This window comes from Notolabrus celidotus, chromosome 14, assembly GCF_009762535.1.
Source record: "Notolabrus celidotus isolate fNotCel1 chromosome 14, fNotCel1.pri, whole genome shotgun sequence".
Taxonomy (NCBI): domain Eukaryota; kingdom Metazoa; phylum Chordata; class Actinopteri; order Labriformes; family Labridae; genus Notolabrus; species Notolabrus celidotus.
The window spans coordinates 10,641,358-10,657,100 of record NC_048285.1 but is presented as its reverse complement, the minus strand read 5'-3'; the positions used below and the strand labels follow the sequence as shown (position 1 = coordinate 10,657,100).

Here is a 15,743-nt window from a genome sequence, read left to right as displayed (position 1 = left end):
AACTAAGAATGGAGAACACACATTAGAATTCACACAAAAACTAATCAGATTTATTTACAATAACACTCTTACACCAGTTAATGCTTAAATGCTTTCACATATACATTATTTGTTCTCAGTAGTTCAAAGTGCTGAAGAAACATATTACATAGATTTCAGGTTGTTTATGTTTTGTTTTACTCATGTTTGTCAGACTATTGAAAGTGAATCACATACATTCTGTCAATAATTCCAAACTCACTTACATTGTCTTACTTTCAAAAATATATTCTATAGCACAAATCAGATGAAGATGAAGATGAAGATCTAGGACTGAAATGTGTATTTTTAATACAGTGCCAGTCAAAAGTTTGGACACCTTCTCATTCAATGGTCTTTATTTGTTGTAATTATTTTCAACATTGTAGATTAATACTGAAGGCATCAAAACTCGAGGCAGATGGCTGTCCAACATGAGTCTGGTTCTGCTCGAGGTTGTCTGTTAAAAGGAAGTTTTTCCGCACCGCTGTAACTAGCTAAATACTGCACGGTGCAATGCTCATGGTGGATTAAGGTGGGTCTTGGTGTTGGGTCTCTGTTAATAATTGAACATAGAGTAAAATCTGGACCTGCTATGTTTGTAAAACGTGTAGAGATAACGTTTGTTGTGATTTGGCGCTATACAAATAAAGATTGATTGATTGGAAACTATGAAAGAACACATGGAATTATGGAATTCACAAAAAAAGTGTTAAACAAACCCGGATATGTTTTATATTTTAGATTCTTTAAAGTAGCCCCCTTTTGCCGTCATGACATCTTTGCAGACTTTTGGCATTCTCTCAATCAGCTTCATGAGGAAGTCTCTTGAAATGGTTTTGAATTAACAGGTGCATTTTCAAGAGTTAATATGTGGAGTTACTTGCCCTTTGTTAATGTGTTTGAGACCATCAGTTGTGTTGTTCAGAGGTATATGGTGTCAAAACTATCAAAACTAGGAAATGATATGGTTTTGTATAATATGCATTATACAAAACCATATCATTTCATAGTTTTGATGTCTTCAGTATTAATATACACTGTTGAAAATAAATAAAAACACTTTTGAATGAGAAGGTGTATCCAAACTTTTGACTGGTACTGTGTATTCTTAAAAGTTGGTGTAAGAAAGTTTGCATTTTTTATGATCTCACTCCTCAGCACCTGCCCCAGGAAACAGATGAGCAAAGGATGTTCTACTTTGGAGCACAGCAGTGCCAAAATCTCAGATAATAAAAGCTTTGTTTGGAAGATATCTCTTCATATGGAATAAGTTGGACATCACTGAGTGTCTTTGCTGCCATCTTCTGTGACAACAGTCCTACTGCAGTGTTACCATGGCACCACCTGTCATCATGTATCAAGTTAGCCTTGTATTAAACACCAGTACTCCAGGGTCCATCACAACAGTCAACAAATATGAGATATGTTTTTTTTATTCACATGTTAATTTTAAATACAAATGATGTATTAGAGTTTATCCTATGAGATTTTGAAAAGTGCCATACTGCTACTAGAGAAACACGCTTTGAGACCAAATTAAAGCTAGCTAGTCAAGTTGCATACTGGCATCTAAACAATGATGTTACCTCCCCATAAGACTGTAAAGCCCAGGGGAGCAGATTTACATATATTTTATGTCTGTAAAATTATCACTTTTAATTACTAAGTTACATTAGTTTCACATTTTCATTTATTACAGTTCTAACAAATATCTTTGGGAGCTGCAACAGTCAGCTCATAGTAAGGTGCTTAAACAGAAGACATACTAAAAAAACATTTTATGGGCCTTTTGGTCATAAAAGAAGAGATAAACCCTTGGACAGAGACACATCTAAATTGAATATGAAATAAGATTTACGTATGACACAATTAAACATCTATCAATTAATATCACGATAATGTCAGATTTGTTAATAAACTGCAGAAACACAATAAATAACTACTTTCACAACAAAAATATGAAAAATGTTTTTCCTGTTTTCTTGTCCACATATGCACACATATTGCTGGTTATTTCTACTATTAGGAGCTCTGTAAATTCAAAATCTAAGGGAAGAAATAGCTTTTGAAACTGACAGAGATGAGTCAAAGATAGCCCGTATTTTATCAGCTCTGCTTGTTTTTGAGAGTGGATATTAACAGTGAGAACCCTTTCTCCCAACAAAGTCTGCAACACAGTGGTAAACAAACAGGTTAGATAACCACCAAGCTTATAATACTGTGGCATGAAGCGGCCTGCATCATTTACCTTAATTTCAGTTTAACAAACAAAGTTAATAGACAATCTTTACATTAGGGAGATTGGTGTGGTGCAGGAAGAAGTCAGATATCCTGCCAGGCTCTCCACCCCTGAATACACTCCAGGATGGAGTCCGTTCAAACAACCATGCTGCTCCGGCTGTCCTCCACCTAACATGTTTCCGACCTCATACCCTGCTTTAGCCGGACAGACAGCCGTCCCACTGACAGGAGGAGGTGTGATCTGTAAGCAGCTTCTCTGGATGTGCTGCTCCTGCAGAGAAGAGGTTGAGGACAGGGTTGTGGTAGTAATGTGGGCGTCAGATACCAGGCTTTCTTCTCTCAGCTCCTCCCACAAGTTGCCTGAGAAAGTGAACAGTTGTCAGGTGTTTTTTTAACAGTAAACAAGAGTATTTGTTGCAGCTACAGGAATAGCTTTCCAAGGAAGAATAATTTGTTGGCTCGAGACACACAGTCATTACTCATTTGGACACTTACAGCAAAGCAATTAATTTTTCATGCCTGTGGTTTTAAGAAAACATATCCACATTTCAAAAGCATTAAGCAGAAAATACAAACATGAGCAAAACAGATATACTCTCATACCTTGCAGCTGAAGGTCGGTCAGACTCGGGTCAAGTGTGTCAATGTCATAACTGGCGTCTCCCTCTAGCAGAAATTCTTGCATGCTCCTAGGAACAGTGCTGTAATCAGCCTGCGGGGCGCCATTGTAAACAGGTGGCATCTTTGGAGCCACAGTTGAGTTCAGGTTTCCAGTGGCTGTTGGCTGTCCACAGGGTGAGTACAGGGTAAATGACTTACTAAGATGAGAAGCACCAGGGGGCATATAGCAGGTCTGCTGGGGTTGAATATTTGCATACTGTGACTGTGGAACAGGTAGACAGGGTGGTTGAAGCTGGGCTGGGTTGCAGGATAATGAGCTGATGCCATAGTTAGGGGGCCCCCTCGATAACAGAGCTGCACTGGTATAAGGTGGCAGAGACCTGAATTTTTCTGGTCTCTCACCCAGTAGACGGTCAAGGTTTTCTGTAGGGAACATTTTGGGTATCAATTCTGAATTAATCAAGAAGTGCTACAATTACAACACAGCTCAGATGAATTCAAGCTCCAGGTCAAGCAAGCAAGCAAAAACTGATTAAGTGGTCTAGAATTGGGGGACCCACCTGGCTTTGCCATGCTCCTGCGAACAGTGACAGGGTCTTTGCGACGCCACTTGTGCAGCTCCTCTTGCATCTTCTCCACCTTGGCTGGATTGAGCGCCCACAGACAGCCTTTGCGGGATGAGTTCCCATTTTTGTTCTCCACTTCACAAAGCACTTGTTCAGGGAGAGGTTGTGACGCACAGAGTTCTTCCATCCATCAGGAGCTGTCTGGAAACAGAGGTTTGGGTTTCAGTGCAGAAAAAGATTGCATGTCATGATCAACCACTACAACCAAATAAAGATATTATCCGTGGGTCTGAACAACTGGCAAACTTAAATTATTTTCCAATTTAAAATGTCAGCTGTGACCTGTGGTTGAACCCAACCTCTCTCTTGGGCTTTGACATTGGTGCCTGACCCCGTTATCATTCCCTTTTCTTTCCCATTCAGTCTGCAGATGTGAAATTCTTCTCACTTTGACTTCAGCAAAGCAGCAGGGCCATGTTCTTGCTTTGTCTGTTCATCCAGTTTATACCCAGTTAATGTCCTATGGCTGAATTTGACATTACACTGGAATGAGGAATATTTACCTAAGCTTGAAGGTACATTTCGAAGCCTATGGCTTGTTTTTTAATTGTCAATGGTCCTCTTCTTTTCACATTCAAGGAGCTAATATTGCATACCCCATGAGCCGATTATACATTCCTTCAAAGAATTGTAAATGATATTTGTGCAAAGTATGCCAGCTGGTCATAGTGGCATACTGTGGTTTTCATTGATGTGACATCTCTTTTTTTGTCCCATTTTGTCCTCTCTGTTGGGCATTGATGCACTATAGTGCTGGAGGTTTGATGCAGGCCACCAAAACATGATCCCCTAATATATGTTTCGATTTAGGATATATGATATTCAACTTATCTAAACATTTAACCAACATCTTAAAGCTGGGGTTGGTAATCAGATTTAGATACACTTTTTGTTATACTGGTTAAAATGATCTTTATGTCCCGATGGCAATCAATACATAATGTGTTCTTAAAAAAGAGCGAAGAAAAGCTGCTATCTACAGCCAGAGTAAACCTGGGCAAACAACAACCAATCACCGTTTTTTGGGTGCCAAAATTTTAAACCATTCAAATCCCGTCCTGCTGTTCTGCCCGCCTCCTCGTTTTGGAGGAGCTCTGAGGGAGGAGGGGAGGGGTTAGACGGAGTCATGAGGACATGCTACATTCAAATTCATGCTAGTTTTCCGAGACTGCCAACCCCAGCTTTAAGTAATACAATGGTACGGGATGCTGCAAAATGGTTCCTGGATATAGAAGACGTTTCTGGGCAGGAGCTGGATTGGAACTGGAGCAAGCCCATGCAACTGGGCCTTAGAGTGGTACTTGGCATGAAGGGAGCACTTAAAGCTGCTGTTGGTAGTCACAGAGTAAACAACTGTTCAGAGAGAGGGACTTGGAATGTCAATACTATCCCTCCCAACCAGATTTCCTCTTAGCCCCCCTATGATTGGTCTGTCATAAGGGGAATGAGGGGAATAATAACATTGCTTGATACAAAGTCATTGGAAAACGCCGAGATTTCGCAATAGTCTCAAATTACTCCACTTACCAATGAGTATTGATGCGCATTATGACCTTTTCTCCAAACCCAGCAGAAAAAAAGTAACGCTTTTTACACCATTCCTACCAACAGCAGCTTTAAGATGGGCACTGTAAATTGATGCATTGTAATTCCAATACAATCCAGTAGGCGTCGGTACTATAACAGCTATTGATGCTAATTGCTGTAAAGCCGCAAGAAGAAGAAGAAAAAGAAGATTCTAATAGCGCCGATGACATGCTGTCTACTCCAGACACTCGTGGAAACCTTCATGAGCTGGAGTTTCAAGAAGAAAAGGTGTTTAAATGCATCAGAGTAAAAAGAGTAGGAGCAATCGCTCAGTTACCTGGTGGTGTGTAAACTGTGAGCTAATGCACACAAACTGAGAGGACTACTTGCTGTCATGAGTAAGACATGCAATCAACAGTACCACTGGACCTTTGGGAATTAATACCAGCAGATCATACAGGACTGCAGTCTGCGACTTTCACCAACCAGAGTCTACTGCTGAACTGGACGCAGAAGTCTGGTACCGACTTTCTCCAGTATTCAGGAGTTAAACCATATGAGTTAAACAGAGAAACCAGGAGAGCCGAATGGAAGTGCATCTTCAAAGTAAGTGTTCGGCTCTGTTTGTTTTCTTTCCACAATGACACAACCCATGCTCCACACGAAATGTTTAGATACCTTATTAAAATACGCTGTTCACTGCTGAAGGGGGAGACTAAGCTGAAATAACAAACTCTATTGTGCATCATAGACCCGATCAGCTGATCAGTTGCTGGAAGAGCTTGCATGCTGTTTCTCATTGGCCGAACAGACCCACATCCGCTGTGGCTAGTACAATTACTAGTGTCATGTACCTCATACAACCCCACTTTAAAAAAGACAACTGAAATATCCCTTTTTAAGCACTCTTTGTGAAATGTTGTGTTTCAACTTCACTGAAATCCATACAGAGACCGGGCTCCCTGCCCACCCTTGAGGGAGTATTAAGTCTTTCTACCATCTGCAATGCATATTTGATATCTACATGCCTTATCAAGTGCCAGCTGAACTGAAATGAACTATAAGACACTGAAAATATTCAGAAAGAATTCAGATATATAAAAATTAGAGCTTTTGCAGAGTCATCTGACTCCCCTTGGTGTATCACTAATCATCTGCCTCGTGTATTTTTTTGGCCCTGCAGCCTGAGTTTAATGTGACAGGCAGCTGTTTGGAGAGCAGCCATCTATAGAGCACCTTCTTGAATATGAATGGCAGCAAATCTTTGAGCTCTTTCCAGAGGTGGGTCTGAATTAATTGGATGTTAGATGACAGCAATCCTTTGGAGAATGTACAGTACTCATGTCGACCAACATATAGGTTCAGTCTTGCAGCATGTTAATTTGACCATGAAACACAGAGGTGTACTGGTACCCTGTCAATGAAAACTTTGAATCTATCCCTGCTTTATCCTTAAAACAATCCTACATATGACATGAACAAGCATACTCTTTTAATATCTCCTCATTTCAACACTGCATGCCAGCTTCATGCCTCAACAGGTTTGACCTATGGTCCCGTGTCACCAGGCTGCAGGTGTAGCACATTGCTTTTCTCTGCGCATCATCAGACATTAGAAAGATTTCATGAGAGTAATTAGTGTCAGCTACAACAATGAAGTGGTTTGGGATGATCTTATGTTACAAACCTGAATGTGAACTTTAAAGCTAATGTAGAATAACCAGAGTTAAGACTCAGGAAGGAGACAGAAAAACAGGCACGACATACCTATTGTTCCATTGAGGCAGAGCACTTTCTACTTTGTGATTACAAACAAAGTCAATGCAAGTATACAAATTGATGCAAATTAGCCTCAGGCTACATAAATGCACACACATTTGCTTCCGGGTATATATTCTCTGTCAGTCTTTTTTTCTTCTTCCTTTCACCTTTTTTCCAGCATGTGATTGATTGATTATGGGTTGTAATGAAAGGCTTCTTACGCTTACTGGCAACTCTCATCAAAAAACTTAAAATATGTAACTCCTCAGTCAGCTCAACGGCTCTTGAAAAAAACAGACTATCAAAGGAGACAAAGACCCAAACAGGTCAGATGACTGGAAATAACTTTCAGCAGAATAATGAATGGATTGCAGAAGTGCCATCATCCCTGTCACTGACTGTATGAAATGGAAGACATGCCCCTCCCCTTCTGTCGATTGAAAATGAGGCCAAAGGCTGCTGGAAGGGAGCTGACATACTGTGCTGGTAGAGCGCAGGAATTATGCCATATTCTGTCTACTAACCAAAACATTTAACTTGGGTACAAAATGTGAAGAATCCCATAGATCATTACAGTCCACATCAGAACAGACTCTTGTGCTGATTTTACGTGGACACTCATGGTTATGGAAAGTTCAATGACTCTTGTATCAGTGTTAGTAGCGTTACATTTCTCTTGCCATTCCTTCCCTACTTTGCTAATCCAGTAAAGAAGCTGCATTTGTCAACAGAGCATTCAATCATGACGTCACACCCTTCCTTTTTAACAGCAAATCACTAATCGAAACTAACCTGCTTTCGAAAAATGAACTCACATGGAAATAGGCATGATGAGAGCTAACTTTTGTGACTGAAAGAGTGTCTGAGAAAAAAAATTATGTGACGTGTTTAATTTTCCTGTTTGACCCATGTCCAATCTGTGGAGGCATCATTCATGATGTTGTACTCCAGTCAGTCACTAGGGGGAGCTCTAAAAGTTGTGCCGACCATTTTCTTGTACAGTCTGTGATCTGCATTCACTGGAATGATGAGGATGTGGAAAGTACATTGGTTGCAAGTTGGTTAAGGTTAAACTGTAGAGTATGGCTACCATTGATTAGCAGTCCTTAGCACAGCAACCTGATAGCTATTATGGCAACATTGCATCATGTATCCAACCCATAAACTGTATAAAATATGGACATAGTAACCGTGATGTCACCCATCTGTTCCTGAGAGCTGTTTTGAAGCCAATCAACGGCGGCAGCCATATTGGAAATGCGGAACTCAACCAGGCAGAGTGTGAGCCTCCTAGCCAACAGCTATGTGTTCCTGTCTGGGAGTCACATCAGTCATGTCCTTATTTGGGCAAAAACTCATAATCTCAATATCTAGCTTCTTAGGGCCAAGCCGTTTTTTGAACCAGGCTGTAAACATGTTTATTAATGCTGCAAAGATCGTCTTTTTCCCATTCATGTCTATGTGGTTTCCAGTGTTTCTGCAGCCAGCCTCAAGCGGATCCTCAATGTATTGCAGTTTATATCGCTTTCGCATGGGCTTCATCGTTTAAGACCGGAGGTTGCTGCATGATCCAACCGGTGATCTCCAAATAGTCACCTTTTTCACTAAGATGGCAACAAGCAAAATGCTGAGCTTGATGCTTGAAAATGCAAGTTGACATTTCTTTGGTTACATAACTTTAAATACCTCTTCTGCTTTCATATGGTCTATAGAGGTACGTTTTATTTGGAGCATGGAGATACTCAAGCAGAATCATGTGGCATGAGGAAAATAGATTTTACTTGTGCCCCCTGTAAAGCGCTATGTAATTTGTGTAGTGACACTAAGACCATTAATTGTGATACCTTAAAATAAGGGAAGTGTTCAGTCATGAAGCTGTAGATCTCACTGACTGGCAGGCTTCCTGTGTTGCTGTTCCTCAGAGCCATGAAGATCAAGATGCTAGAGTCATGAAGGGAACATTTTTGCATGAGTATTTTAAACATACTACATTTTGCTTTATCAGAATGCTTCAGTTAAATGTATGCCACAAAAAACATTGAAGTAATATACATATTGACAATTTTAATGTCAAAATGTGATGAAAGGTTACCTGTATGAGTAAATGGGCTTGGGGAAGAGGGACTGTGAGGGGCTCTCTTGGTGAGACTGATTGGAGTAACTTTGCAGAGAATACTTTGTGCCATTGGACTGATCGCTGTTAGGATGCAGCTGAGATGAGACCTGGAGAAAACACAAATGAATACAACCATAACCTAAAAAAACCCAGTAAAAAACAGGTGTAGTATATAGACAGACTTGATGCCATTACCTTCCATTTGCTTTCCTGAATCCTATTTATTGATCTCTAAATGACTAATGTACAGCTTTCCCCAGCTCTTACCCATACTGTTGTTTCTGATGATAACAACCATATCATATCAGATAACTGGTATCTATACCTCTACTCTGCTCTTTAGATTATTGTGATACTTTGAACATACACAGTTTACCCTGATTATCTACTCCCTTACCCGTATTTCAAAATGAAATAATCGCACACACTCCGCCTAAGAGTATTTCTCTTTGGTATAGCCAACAGACTCCTCACCTGTTGTAGTGGACTGGATGAGGTGAAGGATGGATAGCTCTGAGACAGGAAACAGGGAGGCTCTGCTAGTCCTACAGCTGGTAGTTCTGTGTAGGAACTCTGAAAATACAAGGAAGAAAATAGTTAAATTCACCGCAACCATCTTGACTGAGTTGTACTAGAGCAATAGTTACTGTGATTAATAGAATATCAGGCAAGAAATCCATTTCGGCTATAATGGCCACTTATACGAGACAGAAATAGGTTGTAAACACAGAAACGATATATATTATCATCCCTTAAGCTGAACATGTGAACTCAATAACAAACAGTTGGCTATTTGGAGTTCAAAGTCATAGCAATCTCCAGACCCATCGGCTGTCGTCTGACTTTGGTATAGCCTCTGGTACTGCCAAGTTTCCAAAGCTTTTGTGTAGCCAGCAATATCCGGATAAGCATCAATAAGAGGGTCAAGATTTTCTTTTACATGATTCTTCGACAATTTATCTATAACCGTTTCCCTTTTTTCTTGAAGGCAGTTGAAACAAATGGTGATCATGTTATTGACATAATATGTTTTTTAGAGTTGTTGTGGTGAACTTGGTAGAAAACAGTGGGCTTTTAACACAGCCTGCTGTTATGCAGCACCTTCTATACTTGTTCAGAGTCCAATATACTCTTATTAAGCCTGTTTTGATATTCTATTCTTCCCTTTAAACACTAGATAGTTTTTTTGAACACAATAAAAAATGTGGGGATGAAATAAGGGTACCATTAGTCTAGAAACCTGAACGCTGCCGTTGTACTGGTCCCAAGATGTTGGTGCCTTGTCATTTGAGCCGTGTAAACAACTTTCAGGGTGGAACTCGTCCTGCAGACAGCTGAAGGTAGATGAGCACTGTCTGAGACAATCTGAAGTCAAAGCTGCTCCATCGCTGAGCCTTCGATGGTATGGATGGTAATGGTCCGAGCCAACAGAGCCTCGTCCTAGAGTCGATCCTGACCCTGACATGGTGGTCCCGTCCGTGCTGTGCCTCCGGTCAGCAGCTGTAGTGCTCAAGCTGAAGGTGTTGCTCTCCTGCTGGGAAAGGTAAACATCCTCTAAAGTCTTTGATGTGATGATCATCACAGTGGGCACAAAAGTTAAGGACAATCTACACTTACTGTTGACAAACCAATCAGGGCTAGGCTTAATGTGTAAATCCTGTCTCAAATCCCATTTCTGGACCAAGAAGCTGCCAAGATGCTTACTGTGAATCCTCTGAGGCCATTAAAACCTCCTGTCTGATAGTAAATAATCTGTCTCAGCCAGCCATGTTCATAAACATTGTAAAAATCAAACATCTTTTTGTGTAGCAAGAGAAAATATATGATGATACACAATACCTCCAACAGGTTAAAGGAGTTTGACATTTAGCTTTTTTCACTCTTTACTGAAAGAATAGACACTACAGCCATGAGAAGGTTAGCTGAACTCTAGGCTAGCTTAGCTCTGTACTTAGGTAATCAAAACAAAAAGGAATGGTGTAGTCGCAGAACTCCACTTAAACAAAAACAGTTTACTGCATAAACAGAGAAGATATATGTGTTTACTTTGGAATTAAAGGTGATGGTTGACATTTATTTTGTGCCTTGAAACAGAAACAGATTAGTTTACTCGACTTGCTCCACAGTTTTATGCTAAGCTAGTCTAACTGGCTACTGGTTTTTAGCTTGGTTTTGATTGTGCGTCCAGTGGGATAGATTAACTAATTGGAAATGCTGATCATAGGCATCATAGTTAAAACATTTGTTGGTGGAAAAGCTATGTAAATAAATGCTATTGTTCTGGGTTTCATTTATTTAATACACAAACATCAAGAAGTCTATGCATCATGGAGTAAAGAAGAACAGTTATACGCAACTCAAAGCACACAGAAGACGTTATTTTGGATTAAAACACAAAATGCTGGAGGCACAGCAGTACCTGTGATTCTGCCATCTTTTAACAGGAGGTCCCACAGGGCTCACTGGTATGTGGGCTCGCCTGAGGGGTTAATGTTTGAGGGGGGGGGGGGGGGGGGGGGGGGGGGGGAATAAGGAGTCTGATGTTCTGCACCAAAATCTGCTCCTGTGGAGAGAAAAGAAAACAGACTTAGTATGATTTGTTGGAGAAAACTACACAATACACTCTCATACACTCTTCGTGGCATGCTATTTTGATTCTTCTAAAAGCTAATTGGCCCACCAGAGGTCTGCATAGTTTGCAGTGTATAGTATGTTTTTATCATTTAAGCTATCAGTTGCTTTACTCAAATCAAAGGTCACACAACATTGATTAGATAAGTTTTCCACCAGAGCTACATATGTTGATCAAAATAAATGTCTTGCTGTAGGGTAAATATGAAGCTTTCACCAATAGTAACTTAGCTTAGCCTTAAGAAATACTGAAAAACAGGAAGAAGCTGCTAGCCGGGTCCTGTCCTAAAGTGAATTTATCTTCCTGTTGATTTTCGTTGTGAACTGGTGAACTTAAAAAATACTGGAACATGCAGATTAGATTTCATTAAGCCTGTCTCGCTGTTCCAGCTATCCTGCTAAGCTAAGCGGGTTTGGTTGGCATGAACCAAACCAAGTAGTCCTATCACCTTGTTTACAGTACAGGCGTGTGAGGTGTCATTCTGTTCATCTTACTCTGAGTAGAAAGCTTGTGACATTTCCAAAAATGTCCATCTGTTACTTTGACTTTGAGTCAAATAGTAGAAAAAATCTGAACGATTATCCAATTAATTTTTAGTAAAGTATTGATTTTTGTCGCTGTTGGCACTTGTGTTTTTTGACAAAGCACTTTCTTTCACCATATTTACTGTCAATTTCAAAACATAGATTATACTTTGTCCCATGACAAGCACAAGCGTGGGAACAGTTTAGTTCATTTTCAGTGCTAGTTTTTTAAAACACCAAAGTTTGACATCAATGGACATAAATGGCGCAGTGTTATCTGATCCCAGCAGAGATGACAGACACGTGGCCCAGGTTCCAGTAACAGTAATCTCAACCCCTTGACATAGACCAAGCTCATTAAAACTGCCATCAAACCATGGCAGTAAGGTCACGTAAAGCTAAATAATGCTGAAGCAGAGAAAAAAGGTCTGACCTCTCTTGTACTGTGTGTGCGTGTGTTTGTGAGAGAGGTAAAAATCAGTTTTTTTTCGATCCGGATCAAAGGAGGCTAAGGTGTTAGAGTGAAAGTTGAGAAATTGCCTTTTCCTCACTGTGGCAACAAACCCTCTCCTCTGCTTGACAGACACTCCGCCACAAGCCAGAACGGATGCACTTACAGTAAGAGAACTTGAAACTTAAGAGGAGGTGTGTGTGCATGTGCACAAGTACAGTTAACACGCCATTCTGGCTGTATTACTTTCTGTGAGGGAGGACCCATGGATACACAGGTCTTACATGTAGAGAGGAAGCCCAGTTTTTTGTGCCTTTGCATCGACCATAATCAGAAGCCGGCCATTGTCCTCTGACAGTATATTTTCATACTGCTGTTTTTCAGGCTGAAAAGATAGATAATCTGATAAATCATGAACATTTCATTGGTTTCCAATTTATTTTAAACTGAGAAGATAATGGATGGTGAAAATCTGGTGGGAGATTTAGCCAAATTTGTGTTAAAATATTAGCTACCGGACAAGGAAGTGGCTGAATGCAATCATTTCTTGTTGTTATTTTATTATACAAGAAGATACGAAAGGTGTTAATTCCTGGTTAACAATAAAGCTAGCTAGCAAATAGTGACATACCTAAATAAGATGTATCTATCGGTAGCCAATTTGCTATCAAACTTGTTTTATTCTGATTGTTGATTGTTGAAGATTCACTTTCGTCATTGTCATCAGTAAGCACTAAATCGTTTTTTTTTTTTCAGATTATTAACAGTTAATTGATTTGCCACCTGAAACACTCTGGTACAATATTCCCACCCTGGGTATAACGTTTAAAGAAAATGCCCTCCTTGTAATTATGGGCTATTCTAACCCTATAATATTTTTTTTCCAGGATGAATACAGTTGTTCTTATGTTCTATAAAAAATATATTTTTTTCCTAAAAGTGCCTCTTCAGTTGCACAAATACCATTTCAAGCTAATTTAATGCTCCAGTGAGAAACTTTTTGTTTGTGGGCTTTGACGCCCCCTCTGGACAAAGCAGCACTTTTTTCCTGTGCATGTGTAAGTTATGGTTTCTGACAAACGTATCACTCACTGTGAATCTTTAATGTAGAAAAAGTTAAATTAAGGGTATTTCTTCAGTTACATAGTGTTCTCTGATACCTACCCTGAGGTTACAGGAATTAAAAAATTACATTTAAAGAAATAATCTATCTTGTAGATTGTCTTGTTTGCTTTTGTAGGCCATGAGAGGCATCGCTGTTCATTTCAATGTGTTTCATAACCAGTCAGAAAGTCCTCACAGGGGCTTGAGAAAATACATTGCAGCTATAAAAACTGGTCTAAATTGTATTTTCAGTGCAGCAGATGCTATAATGTTAATTCAGATGATTAGAAAGTATTTTACACTAAGAAGTTTTGTGCTTTAAAGTACAATTCTGGGTTCGCAAAACTGTGACTAAAATGTAACATCAGTACATGTAAGGTACAAATAGCAGTTTAACTGTGAGGGTCAACTGCAAGGATTAAAGGATTATTACCATCAAAGGTTCAACTGAATTTTGTATTTGTCATTAGTTTGTAGCCAAAGATACTGCAGAGACTACTTGGGAGAATTAATAGTGCAGTTGCTACAGTATCAACAATGATGCCCTTGTTCGTGAGATGACAGGTAGTAAGACGTGCCCACTTCACATTCTTTGGCTTCCATGAAATGCCACTGACAATAAAATCTTCACTGAGGTTATCTCTGTATCCTCAGCCAAAATACTTTGTAATCTATCATCTTCCAAATCAGTAAGTGGGTAAATAAAGTGTACTTATACAGAAGTTTTCCAGAGCAGAGGTCATGGGTGCTTCAAGTTACTGCAGACAAGTTTGAATTACTGCTTTCCAATATTACCATGCCTGCTTTCACTGTTTATTAGTTTACTTTTTTCAAATCATTCTTTATTTACTGATACCAAAATATTTAATATTAGATTCTGGTTAGCTTTAGAAAATGTTACGCATGTTTCACATAATAACCACTCAAGATTTTTGTTTATTTGATTGGTTCTTTGAACATAAAGGCAAGTTGAGCCGTCAAATCTATCACTTTTCTTAAGTAAACTGTATACATCCGTTCTTTGAAATAATTATTTGGTAAATCTTTTTTTTTATTTAACAACTCAACATCTACTCTCAGTGTTTTTTTAGTGATATAAGCTGTTAGTAGCACCTTTCATTAAAATAACATGAATGTTTATCATGTATTAAACTCATTTTTTAATGTTTTAACCTGTTCAGTTGTTAAACATTTATATAATCAACCTGACCTATTATCATTAAGTGTAATTTACCAGAAAAGGCAGCAAGATAAATTTTTACGACTATGATAATCACCCAAAGGGATAATTAAACAGGTTTTGCTTGTTGTAGTTCTTCCTCCATTGTAGTACCAGGCATTAAAAGATCCCTTCCATTGGTGCTTGCAGTGGCAGAGATGGGGGGGTAATAAGTTCCCGCATTTTTTTTCTAAAATGTGTTGATAAAAGAATAAAAACTAAGAATACGTTATGGGTTGAGATAACGAGTCTTTTTTCTTTTCTTTGGCTGTTAAGAAGCGCATAGCTCCAGATGAGGCAATTGTAGACTCATAAAACTCAAAGACTCATGGGTCAGGCGGTTATCAGGCTAGACTAAACCAAGCATTGACATGTACAGCATTATTTCGCCAAATGAAGACATGTTTTAAAATTGTAACTCTCTTTGTGTGTTACCATTTAAGCTGCAGTGAGGGGAAAGCCACACAAAATGGGATTTTGTACTAAAATGACTCAAAGGTAACGAGGGAAGATATTTGTGTATATATAAAACTCAGAACATACTCAGGAAAAACAACAGTAAACAACCTGAAAACCGGTTGAAGTGGTCATGTTGTTACATGAATATATTTTTTAAACTTTATCTCCGAGAGTTGCTTGACCGGCATGTCCGCTCATCAGCGGTGTTAAGATTTTCTTAAAGCCAAATTTGTATTTTGTATTTTTTTTCTTTTTATGATCATTAGATCAATAACAGCCTAACTTCAGATGAAAACAAACATGATGCAGTCACAGTAGTGATTCTGATTGATACTCAGTTAAAGTATTTTTCACAATCAGCAGAATTTTTCAGACTGATTGAGACTCCACTAAAGGCTGCATTTACATATACACTACCAGTCAAAAGTTTGGAAATACCTT

General features: G+C 39.2%; 1 protein-coding gene across 1 annotated transcript; it reads right to left on the bottom strand.

The window, feature by feature from the left end:
- Positions 1-1,251: 1,251 nt before the first annotated feature.
- Positions 1,252-11,412, bottom strand: foxn1 (forkhead box N1). The gene is given in 9 exon segments (XM_034701474.1): positions 1,252-2,622; positions 2,866-3,306; positions 3,444-3,590; positions 3,593-3,650; positions 8,642-8,738; positions 8,890-9,020; positions 9,388-9,486; positions 10,139-10,444; positions 11,333-11,412. Coding segments are annotated over 9 exon segments (1,608 nt in total). The 5' UTR covers positions 11,348-11,412; the 3' UTR covers positions 1,252-2,308.
- Between the last annotated feature and the right edge of the window lie 4,331 nt (positions 11,413-15,743).